We start from the raw sequence: 17794 nt of genomic DNA, 5'->3' as shown, positions 1-17794 counted from the left end.
CATTTTAATAATATGAAACCGTTATTTTTAATTGTAATATTTCACAATATTACTGTTTTTTTTTTATCAAATAAACGCAGTCTTGGGAAGCAGGAGAGACTTTTTTCGAAAACATTTAAAAAGAAAATCTCACTGATCCGTAACCTTTGAACAGGGGTGTGTTTAAGTCTCTTAAAGACGCTGTCAGTTTGGGGGGTTTTGTGTGATGTCAGAGCTCTTATAAAACACTTCCAGCTTGCAATTAGCTTGCAACAAAGATGTGAACATTTTTGCCAATTGCTGTAATTCTGACACGACGTGACCACATTAGAGCATGGTCATGTGGCAGATCTTCAACATGCTCACTATATGGTGAAAACAGGAACTGTTGAGGTCAAAATTGTTTATTGTTCAATCCTTTGAATGGCATTTGTGCACAATACATAATGATGGGAGAAGACGAGAGATTTTCATCATGATGAACTGACAAGCCAATTTATAAAGCCATGCTATCCAGATACAGGCATCTGATAGTTTGACATAATGTGCCAATTTAAAAAGAAAAAAATATTGTTTTTTGTTGTTGTTGTTTTATATTGTGTTTTTATTAAAACCAGATTGGGATTCTATGGGGGAAAAAAATAGTAATTGTTTTTAATACATGTATATAAACTGATAACTGATTGAAACCCTTTTTTAATTATATCCTGTACAAACAACAAATGTTGAGTCATTAAGTAATGAACTCCTGTTGACTGTTTACCTTTAAACAATCAAACTTAAATAGAACAGTTTCTGAAGATTCCATTTGTTATGATGTCTCCATGACAACAAGCGTGAGGCAAACAAACATAGAAGTTCTGGGAAGGAACACTGTAACAGTGTAACCCTGTGAGCTGACGTGTCTTCAGTGAGGTCCTGTAGTCTCTGGAGCATCTCCGCCGTCCTACGAGAGCTTCAGACCCTGAACGTTTGCTCTTAAATGAACCATCTGCTTCTCCTGCATCTGCTTCTCTTGTTTGAACGCCAGTTTGTTTGCTTTCTTCTCTGACCTCCTCTCCTAAAACAACAATGAAGGAAATTAAAGGTGCTTTTTAGGTAGTTATACGGCCGAGTGGTTAATATGGAGCATTTTTCCTCTTCTAATGTGAGATTTTAATTATAAAATAATAAATCCCAACTTGAAGTGCCAACACACTTCTCCTCAACTAGCTGATGTCTGGCAGGACATAAACCAGAGATGACTAATCGCAACATAAAGTGAGTTAGATTGATATTTAATATTATTTCACCTTCCTCTCCGTCTTGATGGCCTGTTTCCTGGCTCTCCTCTCCTCTGCGCTCTCCTCCCGTGAGCGGGGCTGTGTGGAGGCTCGGGGCAGGTCCGAGTCGTTGATCCTCTCCATCTTCTCCACCTGTTTGGTTGTCAGGCCTCGTTTCGGCAGGACGTCCAGAGGAATTCCTGTCTTAGAGGACACTCTGATCTCCTTGGGCTGCAAACACATGTTTACATTACGCTTTTGGTGGACGCTTTCATCCAATGAAACTTGCTTTGCATTCAAGATGTAGATAAAATCAGTTTGTGCAGGATTCAAACCCATAGGTGTTGCGAGCACCATGCTGTACTGTTTGCACTATGGACCACGTCTCTTGGTGTTTCTGTGTTTTTAAGCTCTAATTATACTCATGTAACCCCATCCATCCTTATGAACAAACATGTTCTTCCTCTAATGACCTCTGAAATGTGCTGTGGTCATGACATTGCATGCAAACTATTATAATGAGCAAGTAAAGAAAACAGATCTGTGTGCTTTATAAGTCACATGTACTATGAATTACCTTGATTAATAAATGCATCAAAAGTTACTCATATGGAAGGTATTATTCCTTAGGATTAATATGAATACAAGCTCAATTCACTACAAACTCACCATTTGATTTTTTTTGCCTGATTGTTATAAATCTAGCAAGTTTGCTTGTGTCTGTGTGCTATAGACATATTCGGTAAAACAGAGACACAACCCATGTCTGAAATTTGGTTCACATGCAAAATAATGGATTTGAATTGGAAATGTAACTCGCAGTTAGGGTTGGGTATCGAAAATCGGTTCCATTTTAGAACCAGTTCCAAATTTCCAAGATACCAGCGGGTATTCGTTAAGACGCGTGCATTTTGATTATGCTTCACGATTGCTGCGTTCGCATTTCAATTTGATTAAAAACGATTAAGTGCAGGAATGAATAGAATTTGCGCCCTGTTTGTGTGCAGCGCACATGATGCACAAGCGCGTGCACATAGGATTCCCGGTTTGTGCCCGTTCCAGTGTTGCCAATGTCTTTCAATGGAAAGTGGATCAACCCCGCCTGAAAAGTCTCTAATGTCACTAGAATGACAGATGATATTCATGACGTAAGTGCATCGTATTGTATAGCCTCCCTATGCTCACATAGCCTAGTGCATTTTAATTAAGCCAAATTCTCAATAAAACTGTTTTTATTAATATATGTTAATGTTTCTGTTGTCAGACAACGGCATGAATGTTATATACTGATGAATGAAACACGGTCCAATAAGACTAGATAACCAGCTCTCTAACATTAATCTGCACTCAAACCATATTCACGACATTGTCTAAATGAAAACAAATACACATACGATGTACAAGACAATGGTTGTGCTGTGATTTCGGCTATACTTGCATGTAAAATAGAGAGAGAAGCAACAGAATATCTTTTTTTTTTTACTGAAAGTGCTGCTCCTCTCTGCGCTCGCATAAAAAGAGCAGATGCAGTGAGAGAGAGAGGGGTGTGTGCGCGTGCTGAGAGAGAGAGAGGGGGGCGTGTGCGCGCACTGGGAGAGAGAGAGCTCGCGCGCCTCTCGTGCTGCAGAACGGGAGAGACTAAATAAGGTTTGTCCAAGAAAGTTGCTAGATTTGTCGCTAGTCGCTTTGTTGGAAATAGGGAGGGAGGGGTCTGAAAAGTCGATAAATCTAGCGACAAAGTGGCTAAATTTGCAACACGTGTCCGTTCTCGGACTGTTCGTGTATTTCAACTGTAGAAAAGGCTTGATCCGAGCCAAAACGGACTTCTTTCATATTTGTCGACCAATATACAGAAAGCTACGTTTTATATCTTGAGAAACACATGTACAGTGTTTTTGCTTAAAGAGACAACAGCCTAATAAACGCGCTGCCTGTCATTAATGTTAATCAAAGAACAAAAAAACATTCTATGATCTCGACTGAATATATTTAATAACTTTAATTGATTATTCTTTATTTTATTTATAAAAAGAAAACTATGCAGTCTTTTAATTACAGTTTCTGTACCTGAAATTTTGTTTAGTTGTATTTATGATATTGCTAATTGATTTGTTTTTTTCCTATCTTAATACTGACTGTTTACTTGTCTTTAACACTTTAATATTTTAAATTTATATTAATCTAGTCGTTTTTGCTGTGGTATTTTTTTTTTAAAGCACGGGCGAGATTCCTCTTGCAGTGTTTTGTAGGCTGCTGATTCTTGCTCATGTTATTTAGCTGCAACAGAATGCTTTGTAAAAAGACAGAATACATGTTTGACATCTAAAGGTTTGACTTGTTTGAAATGTTGGATTTTTGATCTTATAGGAAATGAAACTAGGAATCGATAAGAATCGGAATCGATCAAATTAAAACGATACCCAACCCTACTCACAGTGAATCTGATCAGTCTCTTTCCTACTTTTGAGTGAACAATTGAATAAATATGACACACGTAAGGAAACTGTCTTCACCTTTGGGGGGTCTTGGATCAGTTTTGGCCGGTTGTAGAGGTTGGAGTATGTACCTTGGGAGAGAAAGATGAAAATGAACTTGGTAAGAATAATCAGGACATCTGGATTCTTTAATACCTGATCAAAAAATACCAGTAATATGGTGAAATATTATTACAATTTAAGACAATTGCGATCTATTTTAATAGACTCTAAAATCAAATTGAAACTGAATTTTTAGCAGTGTCACATGATCCTTCAGAGACTCTATGGATCCAGACTCACTGATGATGGTCTCACAGTCCCAGCGCTCTGTGGGCGGCTCAATGACCATCGTCTCAATCTCCACCTCTCCATCACCATCCTCTTCTTCATCTTCCTCTTTCACAGAGGGCAGCTCTGCAGGACCCAGCTGATCTGGTTTCTGACATCTACACACACACACAAAGAGATGAGCTCTTCTGCTGTGATCTCTCACACACAGATCCGTGACACACTCACTCTTTCTCTTTCTGTATGAAGTAGTCTTTGATGACCTCCTCCAGTCGCTTGCTGTCCGGTTCGATGTAGCCCTCCAGCTCTGCGTTGTCCAGCGCGCCGATCTCGTCATCGTCAAACTGCTCGTAAAACTATTCAACAAACAGACAACTATTTGTCATAGACACTGGAACATAAACAATTAATTGTGGCGAACTGTAAATATTTCATATTGCTGTGTTGTAGTGTGTGCTTAAGTGAAAGATTGATTAGTGCTTCATGTGAACAGACACTAATGTGTGAAAGATCTGCTGGCTGACCTTCTCGAAGCGGTCGTCCAGGAGCGTCAGCTGCTCGTTCCTCCTCATGATGGAAGACGTGAGCGAATACTCAGTGAAACGACTCTTCGTCTCACAGTCGGCAAACATGAACTCTTTCCGGCCGCCTTCCTCATCCTCAGACAGACCGCCTTCTGAATCATAATCTTGTTCCTCATCTTCACCGTCTTCCTCATCCGTGTCCTCCCATTCATCATCATCATCACCACTGAGGTCAGAAACCAAAAGGAAATTGATGATGACATCAGATGTGGGCGGGGTTATGCAGATTCATCCCACTGGTTAACTCGCTTAATTTACATCTAACTTATCCAACCATCGATAAGCTATCAGGCACAGGCTAATCTTTTGGCATTTGTCAGTTTTACCCCATGACGTCGTTGGCTTTGACGACAAAGTCATCTTCCAGGATGTTCTCCGGGTCGTCGAAATCAAAGTCCTCATCCAGCGCAGCCACAATGTCAGGATCCATATCCAACCGCGGGCCTGGAAACAGGACACAAAACTACATTTGCATTGTTCTCTTTAACTATAGCTCTTTTGCTTAACCTTTTTTTTATGAAAATATATATTAATTTTTTGTAACTCAAGGTCACATTACAATTTACTATTGTTTGGTTTTGCCACTTAACAATAAATTGCAAACTGTAATTCTGTGATCAAAACTGATTTTTTTTTTTCATCATTACTCCAGTCTTCAGTGTCACATGATCTTTCAGAAATATTGAAATAAAAAATAAAAAATTCTGATTATCAGTTTTGAAAACAGTTGGCCTGCTAATATTTTTGTGAAAACAGTGATATTTTTGTCACAGAAATTTTAAATGCCTTCATGGACACTTTTAATTGATTCATTGCATCCTTGAACCGACCACTGAATCAAGACAGCCAGTGAGGTATGATCTGAAATAAAGTAAAGGTTTGTGAGTGCAGACATGAGCAGGACTGATTCTGATCTCACCTGAAACAGGGGCTGCTTTGTTTAATAAACCAACTTCCTCTTCAAACTCAGACGCGAACACAGACGAGGGCAGGTTGATGGAGGCCGTCTGCATGTACGACAGACATCAACATATAAAACCAGCGTGTCATCAAAACACAAGCGTAACGATGCTCATCAACTGTAGGAGACGCAAACGGACCGTAATGTTGTTTGTTGTCACCTTCACTCTATCTGCATGCATATTATCAGTCAAAATAACCATAAGGTTATCTAATAACACATTTAACTTCTCAGATCTTTCATGCCATCGAAAATGAACCAAAAGTAATAATGAAAAAATCAGGGATGTGTACACATCTTTGTTCCCTAATTTCACCTACTTTTGAATTTTGAATCAGCAAGTAACAAAACCTGATTAACAGCTGTGATGTAAACTATTAGCTGACTGTTATTATTAAGAACTTCCTCAATTTCACTGGAAATGTCAACACAAAAGAATTAACCCCGTGCTGAAAATCCTTTACCTAATCCGGTGTTTTTGTGTGACCTTTTAAAAAAAGCTTATCAATTGTCTCTCATTGTTATATCACCACCAAACCTTATTGAGCTGAGCTTATGCACTTGGGTTGTTGATTGAGTAAAGCACTTTTGGTTGATAATTTTGGCAATGCTCATTCAAAAATGGTGCATAAGATGCATAAAATCTTGAGTCATTTAAAAACAATAAGTTGATTAAAAGACAGAATCCAATATTCGGTGATAATGTATAATTTTTGTAGGCTGGTCGTTTTTTACCAGGACTAACAGAAGTGTAACAAGGTAAGGGAAAAATCCCTAAAAAAGTACAAAAACTAATGACTTTAGAAAAATAAAGTCACACAGGTTTAGAACGACATGAGGGCGAGTCTTTTCATGGTTGTGTGGACTATTTAAGTGGAAGTTATTTAATCAGTGGTGTCATATAATTATCATTTCTGCTGGTGAATGGGCTCACAGGGATGCTGGCGTCCTCTTCATCCTCTTCAGGTTTCGGTCGAGCGTCTCTGCGGATGCGAGGAGCAGAGATCAGCTCCGCGGGCTGAGGCGCCTCTCTCAGGTGCTGCAGGTAATTGTAGTCATCATCAAAAAACACTCCGAAATTACGCTGTTCCTCCTTCCTCTTCTCCACCTCCACCTGTAGGAACAAATGCCAAAATCAGGGACACTGTCAGGGGGTGATATCTGAGTGTTAACACAGCTTAAGCAGTGGGGTGTGTGTGTTTTACCCTGGCAGCGGGCAGAAGGACATGTTGAGGAGCTGTCTCATCTGCAGCCAGAGGATCTTTCTGACTTCTGTGCACCAGGTGAAAGGACAATGCGCTCTTCTTATTGATGAAGGCTTTCTTCTTTTTGTGAGGCTGGGGACAAACAGATCACAACTATAATGCGCCAACACATGAATCTGTTCTTTTCATTTTATCCACTTCTGGGTTCATTATATTTAATCTTTGTGTGTTTTGGGCCAAATATTTCATAATGCAACACTACAATTAAAAACTACAATAAGACTGCTTTCGGTGTTATTAAAACGTAACTCACACCTAAAGCATAAATCTTGAGTGAAACGCGTCTGTTTTAGAACGCAGGCATTGTATTTTGTGTTTAAATGAGAAAGTTGTTTAATAAGCTACAGTGTAACACGTGATTTACACGCTTACTGGCCTGATAGCTGAATATGTCAAAACAAGACTGAATTTACTCACCATTCTTATAGTTTAAGGAATATCCAAGCGTTTGTATTTAAGGTATGAAGTGAACGTAATGGTATCGATGTTATGAAAAGTGAACAACGAAGTATCAAACAGAAATTCTTCCGTCAGCTCGAAACGCGTGTACAACAGCGGCCATTTTTGGACTATACCATCCCGATTGACTGAAGGAGCGATAGTACAAAAAATCTGTTATAAACAACAAGTTATTATTCATATATAAAGTGCTGTTTACGATTTGTATATATATATATGGTTTAACATTATATACTGAAGCGATCTAATAAATGACAGCGCTACCAGCCGCGACCGTTGTAGTTGAAAAAACACCCCTGAATCAGTTTTGGTTTAGTCTAACCGAGGGACTTGACGTACTGATGATGACGTTGAGACGCTAGCCTGCAAATTCTAAATTTCTAACAAATGAAAAATTATCCGGTTAACATTTATATTCTTAAATTTATTACGTTAGCTTTTATTTACTTTTAAGTATTTTTTTCCAATATGTTTGAATGTTCTTATCGTTGCTGTTGCAGTGCCTGTTGTTTTGATTATTCAAATATATTTTCTATATATATATATATTGCTTTTATTTGGTTTAACGAAGTCAACATCTTAAGTAAGACAGAATGTAACAATCAGGCAAATATATTAATTTTAAATTAAGAGGAAAAAACAAACACACGCAATATAGAAAGAAAAGAAAGAAACGCGTTTGTTAGTTTTAATGTAATTGACTGATCAGATTATATTTTTCTTTTTTGTTTATTCATTTATTTGCTTGATTGATTTGTTGAAAATGTTTAATTTCCTTAACCAGTAATATGCTGCCCATTTAGTTCATTTTGTAAAAAAATTTCCTTCCTGGTGATGAATCACTGAAAAAATGCTTGGACCTTGTTTAATATTAAACAATGATTTTTATTAAACATAATTCAGTTATTTGATGCTCTATTTCAGCTTCTCAATAACAATAGTTGCAGTGATTGATTGTCATTTAAATTCATTTATATTCCTGATTTTGTTCATTTATGCATGAACCTTACGAGATTAAAACTTGGCGCTTTAGCAGCTCTGTGAATAATACATCTTGCAATAATTACAGATTTTGCAACATCCATAAATGGTGAATATGCCTCAAATCAGAAAAATAACAGTAAACGTGCCATCAAGAACACAGCACTTGAGAAAGTAATCATATAAAATCTTTCAGGTAAATCTGTAGTCAATAGCAATGGGAAAGACCCCACAAACAAACAAAAACGTGTAAAATCTGTTCCACATAAGAGTGAAAATCCACAGTGGCATCACATCGTTCCTGCTGGATTGTGTTGAATCCTCATATGTTCATGGACAACATCAGGAACTGTGAAGAAATGAAGATTTGTTTATAACATTGACATGTTAGAGTTATTAAAAGGAGTAACAATACTTAATAAAACACATGAAAGCAGCTCAAAATGCATGAAACATGAATTTTGAAAGCAATATGTGCCTTAAAACGTTGCCTTAACGTTGTTAAATAAGGAAACTACTAAGAACTAGCTTACGTTTTTGACAAATTGGAGAACTGTTGTAGTTCATGTATTGCAAATAAATATAAACAATGCTTTTTTATGTCTACAAAAAGGTAAAAAAAAAAAAAAAAAAAGGGATGTTTCACCTGCATCATGTTCAGACTGATCACTCCTTTCTTTTGCTTATCTAAGGCCAGGAAGACTCCTGTAACATAAGTCAAAATCTAGATTTAAATACCAGGTTTTATTTACACTCAACATGTTTTGAGTGTTGGAATGTTCTGAATATTAATAATAAAGAAGAAAAAACACAGAAATACACTCAAAAGTAGAGACAAGACTTTTAGTTGATGCATCGTCATTACGTACTGAACATGTTCTCCAGACGCACGATGCATGTCAGGTAATCATCAAAATCAATCTCAAAATTTTCATCTGCAAACCGCAGACCCAGCAACTGCAAAATCTTATTGTTCAAATTCATGCCTGAATGAAAAAACACAAACCAGGTCAGAGAAAACACTGATTTCTAAATGATTCAGTTTAAATTTCACTATAATGATGTTAACCTGCAGCATTAAGAGCACTGCGCAGCTCGTAGGATGACATGCGTCCAGAACGGTCCGTATCGTAAGACAGGAACAGCATCTACAACAGCACACGACACACGTTCACACTTTCTCTGTGGAGGTTTCATTCTGAGAAATAAGGTGATATTCTGGAAGATGGTCATTGATGACAAGCTAACAAGTACATGTATGATCCTGTAACTTACGATCCAGTTCTTCAGCTTATCCCAGAAGACTTTGAACTCCTCGAATTCCAGCATTCCGGTGTTATCCCCCTGGACTCGGTTCAGGAAAACTCAGCAACAGTGGCTCAAAATAATAATCACGTGTCAGATGTAAAATGTAATTAAATCTAATTAAACTTGAGGCAGAAGTGGGTTAGTTTAGACCAATGAGTTGAGAGGATACATCCATCAGGTTGATGATGCTGTGGCAGGTATTGAGGGTCAAGCCATCAAACTTCACCTCTTTCCCTGCAGAGAGACAGCTGCATGTTAGCTCTTTATGGTATTTCTGGTTTTGGATTGAAATGCTTGTAAACGGTGGCAGACTCACTCCTGCTCAGAACATTGTTCAGCACATGCTGCAGTTCTCTGGCGCTGATGGCTTTATCCTTCAAAGAGACATGAAACAGTGTAAAACACACAGTAATCCACAATCACACCAGAGGAGGGCGAGCTCGGGCTGTTGTGGGATTCCCAAACATTTCCCCAGCCTAACTCCTTTATTAATGTTTTAATAATTTAATAACACATTCTATGGTCATGGCTCTCCAATCTCAGTTAATGGTCACATGACGTGCAGGTAAACAAATAAGATTTTTTTTATGGTGTTCCAATTGTGCCAAAAATCAGATGACTGCTTTGTTCTATACATTTGTCTTTGTCTACAGTCAGGTAAATCAGTATATATTGAAGTATATGTTGTCTGTTGGCGTCGTCTTTTCTCTGTTGTTTTTACTGTTGTCCTTATTGTCGTTTTGTTTCATCATTTTATTCTATTGTCCTGTTCTGTCATCCTTACTGTCATCTCATTCTTTCATCTTAATGTTGTCTGTACTGTCATCATGACATTAGGATGACAGAACATAACGACAGCAGGATGACAACGTCAACAGACAACATATACTGATTTACCTGAACAAGTATGCAATGACTGTAGACAAAGACAAATGTATAGAACAATGCACAAAGCAGTCGACTCACTTTAGGCACAAATGGCACCCCATATTTGATTGTTTACTTTAACATCACATTTTTAGAATTGAATTAATTGTTAGTTTGTCATCAGCTTTTTATCAACACCGTGCAGTTTGCTTTGGGAAACCCAGCAGTAAACCGACTGGAGTTGATCAGTTTCTTACCGATCCGGCGATCTGTTCGAACAGTCTCCTCAGGCCCTTCTCCTCATCCGTCTCCTCCTCAGGTGGGTTTGGCTTCGGTGGCTTCGCAAATCAAACACAAATACACACACACTTTCAGCATTCAACATCAGTGTATGTCAAATTATTTATGTCCAGTAAATGAGTCTTTCCCAGCTCACCTCTGGCAGATCTGCTTTAATGGTGTTTCCCATCTCACTGCAAACACAAAACATTACATAATTCAGTCATTTGGTGTAAAAATACATCTACGGGATATAATGAGTATTCATTTGAGCGGACTTAGAGGAATTACCTCACTGACTCATAATACTTTATTTTTTTTATGGAAATAGGTTTCCAAAATACCATGAATGAATAATTCACTATAATTATGATACTTTTATGATTAATGCAATGCCAGTGAAATGCATGCACACATGCACAAACTAAGATTATTTGTGAATAATCGTGCTGTTATATAAAAAGTTATTTGACGCACAGTTTAATATAATGCTATGAGTCATATAAATTACTTTAATAGTATTTAAATTGTTTTTTGGAGCTGCATCATACATTCGGTATGATATAGCTGCATTCATATTCTTTTAAAATTTCTCCTTTTGTAATCCTAGAAAAATAACAGCATGGGAGTTTTGAAAGGCATGAGTAAATGTGAGCAAACGATGACAGAACTTTTCTTTTTTTTTTTAAATCTTCTTTAAAATCCTGCTGATAACACTGGGGAGTATTTGCATGGACGTACATGGCTCCAGCTTTGTTCTCGGAGAAGATCCGGATCAGGAAGTCAGCCTCGTGATGCGGCTGGAAGGTGGTGGGCACCAGCAGGTAGTTTCCCGGCGGCAGTCTGAAGCGCTCGGACACCTCCCTCATGTTGACGTAAGAACGGCTCCGCGCTTTAGAGCCGTTGTAGCGGAAAAAGTCCTTCCCCTGGTGATCTTGATCATCAGGAGCCTAAGGTTAGGTGAGGGATCAGGTCAGACTTCAGTGAAGTAGAGACACTACATGAAGGTCTTCCAACACAGTATTACATCTCCCTCACCTCGTAAATGGCAAAGCCGATGGTCTCCAAGTCAAGCCCCTCTTTCCTGAGCCGACGGCGGTTCTTCTGCAACAGGGCCACGATGACACTGCACATCTTGTCACCATCATCTGGATGGTCCAGACGAAGCTTAAACTGAGGGTTTGTCCAGAATGTGTCTGAGAAGGGAAAACCGAGATCAAGAGGAACACTAATATTAGTCTAAACAACTGTAAATAGTGCAATTTCTGGGCCTCATGCATGAACTATAGCATGGGTTAGCATGCAAACTTTTATGATGAAGTCTATGATACTGACCGATGTAGTTCCTGCATCCTCCAGCGGTGGAGCCCCTGATCCAGTTGCCCTCGAACAGATTGACTTGCCACTTCTTCCTAACGTCGTCTGACAGAGAGTCAGCAGTCAGGTTACAGATCTCGATTTTATCGTAGTTGGCTTTGAAGTCCCCGAACTCCATCCTGCAACACAGCAAGTCATGTTAGTTCACAGCACACATCTGAATGAGCTCGCCGAGTCAGATCATCCTGCTTCTCATGTGGAGCGATTCTTTAAGAGCAATCAACCTGATATGAACTTCTTCTGTTAACTTTAAAAGCCCCTCGTTACATCACATGGGTGTTTTGAAAGGCACCACCAAATAGAGTGTATTATTATTGCTCTGAATGTGATGGGTCACACACATACCAGAACTCTCCGTCATCCAGAGAGTTGTGCAGCAGTCGTGTCTTCTCTGATCTGTCGATAGCGTTCCATTCCCTGGAACTGGAAAACAAGATTTAAAGAAAGAAAGACAACAAGTGTATCAGTTATTAAATAATAAAAAACTTGCTGCAGATTGGGAAGTCTGTGGGTTTTTTCCCTACATATTAAAGCTGTGGTAGGTAACTGTTGACGCTCTAGCGGTTAATAAACAGAACTGCTTGCGTCTTGCGGAAGAACATCGTAGCCGGAACTACTTCTCTCTGTTTATGTCTATGAAGAATCACAAAGGTACTGGGTTACTCCGCCGTGGTACCCCGAAGCAATCTAAAATAGTCCGAATATAAACACTTATTATAGGTGCACCCTAGTGATTCAGGACAAGCTAAAAACACGGTTTGGAAAATGGATTCATGGTGTACTCGCTTATTATATACTTTTACCTACATTTTGAACACAAAAATGTAACTGCAAATGGCAATAGGACCACTGGGAGGAGCCAGAGGAGCTTGATTTTTTCACAGATTATCTGTCTCATATTCTACTGTCAGGACATAATGACAGGTTTAACAAATATGTAAAAAATATATTTTTACAAAAGTTACCTACTGCAGCTTTAAATTACTTGCAACCCAGAGCGCACAGACAAAATGCAATAAGAAATGCTTGGATTCTGAGTGCTTGATGCTTGGGAACACATTGAGTTCTGTGAGGTAATTAAACCAAATTACTTTAAATCTAGTGCTGTCGAATGATTAATTGCGATTAATCGCATCCAAAATAAAAGTTTTTATTTACATAATATATGTGTGTGTACTGTGTATATTTATTATGTATATATAAATACACACACATGCATGCATGTATTTCAGAAAAATGTTTTATTTATATTTTAAATATATTTATATATAATATAAATGAGATGAATATATGCATGTAAATATTTGTGAAATATTTACTGTATGTGCGTGCATTTATAGATAAATTAAGTACACATATTACGTAACTTAAAACTTTTATTTTGAATGCAGTTAATCACGATTAAACGTTTGACAGCACTATTGAATACACAGTTGAGGTTCATGAGTCACAGAAGTGTTTTTCTTGCGTGTCCATGAATTCATTCGGTAAATGTGTTTCCATTATAGTTTATGTGCATGTTTTCTTGTTGAATTAAAAAGTTATCCACCTCAGTTGAGCATTTAGTATCCACCTCATGCATTTTCCAGCTTAATTCATCCCAGAAATCACATAAAAAATAAAAAGTTGGAAACATAGGTAATTGTATGGACATAACATCTGTATGATGTTTCTTAATAATGACTACTATTATGAATTTTTGATCATGTTTATCAAATGTACTTCATTCAAGTGTTGCCATTAGTGGATGCTTACTTGTCGCTCCAGGGTCCGTTCCACTCCACCTGACCCCAGGGGTTACGAACACGAATCAGCTGGACCTTTGATCCTCTGTAGTTGACCTGAGGAGACGAAACAAGACGTAAGAGATAATAAAGAGACAATCAAGAGTGAATCTATGAAAATGGTTAGTTACCTCTTCCACTCCAGTGATGGAGTAAGCGTGGCCTTTAACCAGACCAGTAGTGGTTTGAGCTTCAGATTCAGCAGAACTAGTGATCTAGTGATACGAAAACACAAACATCTGGGATTTAGGAACAGCTGCTGATCTCACTTTGAATCCAACAAAGCTTCGCTTACATCAATGGAGCAGCCGAGCATGGATCCTCTCTCCACGGCTTTCTTGAGGATGAGGAAGAGGTTTGTGGGGGCGTTCTTCGTCTCGTACATCTCGCCCACGCCGCCCGTGAAGTCCTCCATCGCCTCCATGGTGCTTCCTCCTTTCAGGGATTCATAGCTGCCATTCAACCTGAGAGAGAAGCGCAGGAGATGATTGACTTACACAAACAGGTTCGACGTCTCAAAACTAGATATGACAAGACGTCAAGGCGTATCTTGTTTTGTAAACTCAAGTGCATACTTGGCATAGGCCTTCTCCAGAAGTGCACTCCAGAACTCAGTTTGGTCAGCGGAGTGGACGAACACCAGCTTGTTCCTCACACACGGGAGTCTGTCGTCCACCACCACGTCCAGCCATTTATTATGCTGCCAAAACTGCACAACAAGGGGAGGTGGTTAGGGTTGGAGGTCATTGGGAAGCTGTAGAGAGAGAGAGAGTTCAGAGAGTGGGATTTACCTGGAAATGGAAGATTCCAGCGTAGCCACGATCAAAGTCCTGGTCATGTGGTACGACCCGTTTTAGAGTTTCCTCATGGAGGGTCAGGGAGGCAATCGCTGCCAGCAACCAGCAGTCTCCTGCGTGGCCAAACATGAAGGGCAAGCGATCATATTACAGTGTTGAAGCATTGCATTTAATGCATTGCAAGTAATGCAAGATATGTAATCAGACTACTTTCCCAAGTGACTGGTAAAGTAATGCATTAGTTTTACATTTACAACAATATATCTGAGTTACTTTTTCAAATAAGTATCCCAAGTTACTTTGTTTTCCCATTTATTCACTGGCACTTTGTTCAGCCTAAAGTTGATCAATTTCACTTTTGGTGTGAAAGGGTCCTTAAAGTTGCCAAAAATATATCTTCTGGGATTAAAAAACTATTAAGCGAACCCAGCCCAGGTGACAAAAAGTAATGCAAAAGTAATGTACTTTCCATTTAAAGTGACTAAGTAACACAATCAGTTACTTTTTCATGGAATGTAAATCATGCAATATTGTAATGCATCACTTTTGTAAGTATCACTAGCTTGCTCTATTCTTTTTCTATCCTATCTGTTTTCTTTTTATTTATTATATTATTTAAAAGCCCTTGCTACGTGTACTGCATTTAAGATAACGGAGACTTGTTATAGCATCATTGCTCTTTTGTTGTTTTTGATTGCTTCCATTGTTCTCATTTGTAAGTCACTTTGGATAAAAGCATCTGCTAAATGAATAAATGTAAATGTAAATAAGTAACCCTCCCCAACACTGATGCATTATTTTATTCTTTGGCAATTGGAAGTGTTTTGCTCAGATTAGGGTTTCATTTTGTCATAAAACATTTTATTAACCTTAAACGACAGGAAAACATACCCAGCTGCCCCTGACAGATGTCTGTCCTGGTGGCTCCTCCTGTGATGAACTTTGGGTCTTTGCAGATTTCCTGAATTTGAACAGATATCAGGGAAAAATATCAGTCTGTCAAATCAAATACCATCCTTCTGCATGCTTTCCCTCTATCTATCATCCATCTTGCAGAATTTGAAGAGATCAGCGAAAAAAAATGATCTGTCATGCTATCTATCCATCCATCCATGTTAAGAGATGTTCTGAATGCAATAATGACAGAAGAGCTGGGTACTGTAGGTTGTTTATACAACAGTATTTTAAATTTTTGTACAGACATTTCCAGAAGATTCAACACGTCACATGATCTGCCGTCACTGTAGCTCTAATGTAGTGTTTGATTAGAGACAGAGACAGATGTGTGAACGCCACCCTTGATGCCTGTGTGGGGTGTGTTCACATTCTAACGCAAGCCCACAATCTTCACAAGCTGCATATCTAAGGTCGCTCTGCAGGAACGCCCTGGAATGAAATGCAGTTGTAGTTTCATTCAGAGGTTACAAGCTGGAGATGGAGGGGTGGGGAGCATCTTAGATCATTCTTTACAACTACTGGCAACCTGTTCTTAAACTCAACCAAGTAGTCTATTCTAGAAGAAAACCTACATCCACTTTCCATTCAGTCGCTCAAGACTAAATAAACAATGGACTCCGCACATGCCGAAATTCCTTCGGCATTCCTGACCTACTGCATGCAACAGTCTCCAGTGGCTTCAGGACTTCAGAAATGTCCTTCATGCACAAATACGACCTCTGCTGTGATTGACATTTAAAGGGACGTGAAATGTCAGGGATTTGAGTTCTGGTGTGTTCACAAGGCGGCCAGCCGGCTGGGTTCAACTTGCACGACAGGTTTTAAAGTGCCAGAATCCCATTCTAAAACATGCAACTTGCACACAAAGGTAAAGTCATGTGATGTGAAGGTCAAAAACTATGTTAATGTTTTAGTAATGTGTGTAATACTACAGGTGAAACCATTATTAATTACTAACCGTAAAACCACTTCCATTCATTCATCTAACATCCATCCACACTTGAACAGGAGGAGCATCACAGAGAAGGGAACGCTTCAGATTTCAGTTCTAGACACTTGTCAACTTTATAGATTACATCAGAACCCATTACATTCACCCTTGATTCCCTCCGTAGTGCAAATTTATATGAATGGAAAAATCCTTTCTGCACTATGAGATCTTGCTCCATCAAATCCAGGTGGTTTTTCATGTGATTGGGGTCTCATTTGTTGTTTGGATGATCAAGTGCTGGTTGAGATTTCAGTAAAGAGAATAAATGTGTCCGATTACCCAATTCATACTACTCTACTTACTGTATGCACCTCATCCAGGAGTCAAACATGTCATCTTGCAGCATCATGCCTACTGCGGGTCACTTACCCCCGGCCTCTTCCACTCAAAGTTAACCGGGACCCTCTGGCTGAAGAAGAGCGAGTCATCCACAGCTGGGAAATCTGGATCCTCAAACAGCTTCCCCTTCTGCAAACACTCCAGGCGGAGCTGCTCAAACGTCTTCCCGTCCGCCTGTGTGCTGTTCACTAGGGTCGCCTGGCCAGAGCCACTCGGCAGATTCACGCTGTAGGGCATCTTCAAACGGGCCAAAACCACAGACAGGACACTGGTGACGCTCGTCTGGAGCTGTGAGCTTGAGTTCGAGTGTGTGTGTGTGTGTGTGTGTGAGAGATGAATTCAGCCACGCTGGACAGGCTCGTCAGGTTGGCGTCACGCCCATCCAGAGCAGAACTGGTTTGGGTGAAAGCAGCCACACCTGTGTGAGAGGAGGTGGATCGGATCCTGCTCGAGAACTTTACTACGGTATTACTGCAGGAATCAGATCAGAAATAAGATCAAGAAATATGAAATGTTACAGAAACATATTTACAAGTATCAGAGCGATGCAGAAACATTTCCCTGAAAGAACCAAACAATACAAAGGTCATGTTTTTCCGTCACTGTTAGACAAACATCCCATGATTGTGTGGTTGACCACTAGGACACAAAAAGGAAACCCAAAACAGAGACTCTTACCTTGCTTTATACAAAACTAGGTTGCAAAATCAGATTCAAGGAAAGTCGTCATTCAGTCCATCCATGAGCTACAAAAGACAAACGCTGGCATTTATATTACTAGTTTGTATTTTTCTTTAGCCTTTATGAGGAAGTTTTTTTTTTTGCAGTAAAATTAAACT

At 39.0% G+C, this 17794-nt stretch overlaps 2 protein-coding genes across 2 annotated transcripts; both read right to left on the bottom strand.

Annotated features, from left to right (window-relative positions):
- Positions 1-367: 367 nt before the first annotated feature.
- Positions 368-7404, bottom strand: LOC113076707 (protein LTV1 homolog). Its single transcript, XM_026249392.1, has 11 exons — positions 7234-7404; positions 6757-6888; positions 6486-6665; positions 5510-5597; positions 4917-5034; positions 4531-4756; positions 4235-4362; positions 4019-4164; positions 3755-3807; positions 1272-1472; positions 368-1039 (listed from the first exon to the last, which is right to left on the bottom strand). The coding sequence occupies exons 1-11, from the start codon at positions 7234-7236 to the stop codon at positions 926-928; spliced, it is 1389 nt and encodes a 462-aa protein (XP_026105177.1). The 5' UTR covers positions 7237-7404; the 3' UTR covers positions 368-925.
- A 735-nt stretch (positions 7405-8139) lies between these two features.
- LOC113076706 (calpain-9-like) lies at positions 8140-17277 on the bottom strand. The gene is made up of 20 exons (XM_026249391.1): positions 16986-17277; positions 15560-15629; positions 14663-14781; positions 14447-14580; positions 14167-14335; positions 14003-14086; positions 13843-13928; positions 12433-12510; positions 12046-12206; positions 11749-11906; positions 11452-11660; positions 10868-10904; positions 10689-10769; positions 9881-9938; positions 9734-9798; positions 9532-9600; positions 9326-9404; positions 9126-9242; positions 8903-8961; positions 8140-8605 (listed from the first exon to the last, which is right to left on the bottom strand). The coding sequence occupies exons 1-20, from the start codon at positions 17190-17192 to the stop codon at positions 8579-8581; spliced, it is 2067 nt and encodes a 688-aa protein (XP_026105176.1). The 5' UTR covers positions 17193-17277; the 3' UTR covers positions 8140-8578.
- Positions 17278-17794: the final 517 nt, after the last annotated feature.

This window comes from Carassius auratus, unplaced genomic scaffold (assembly GCF_003368295.1).
Source record: "Carassius auratus strain Wakin unplaced genomic scaffold, ASM336829v1 scaf_tig00021008, whole genome shotgun sequence".
In the NCBI taxonomy this organism is placed as follows: domain Eukaryota; kingdom Metazoa; phylum Chordata; class Actinopteri; order Cypriniformes; family Cyprinidae; genus Carassius; species Carassius auratus.
This window is presented reverse-complemented; position numbering and strand designations above follow the sequence as displayed.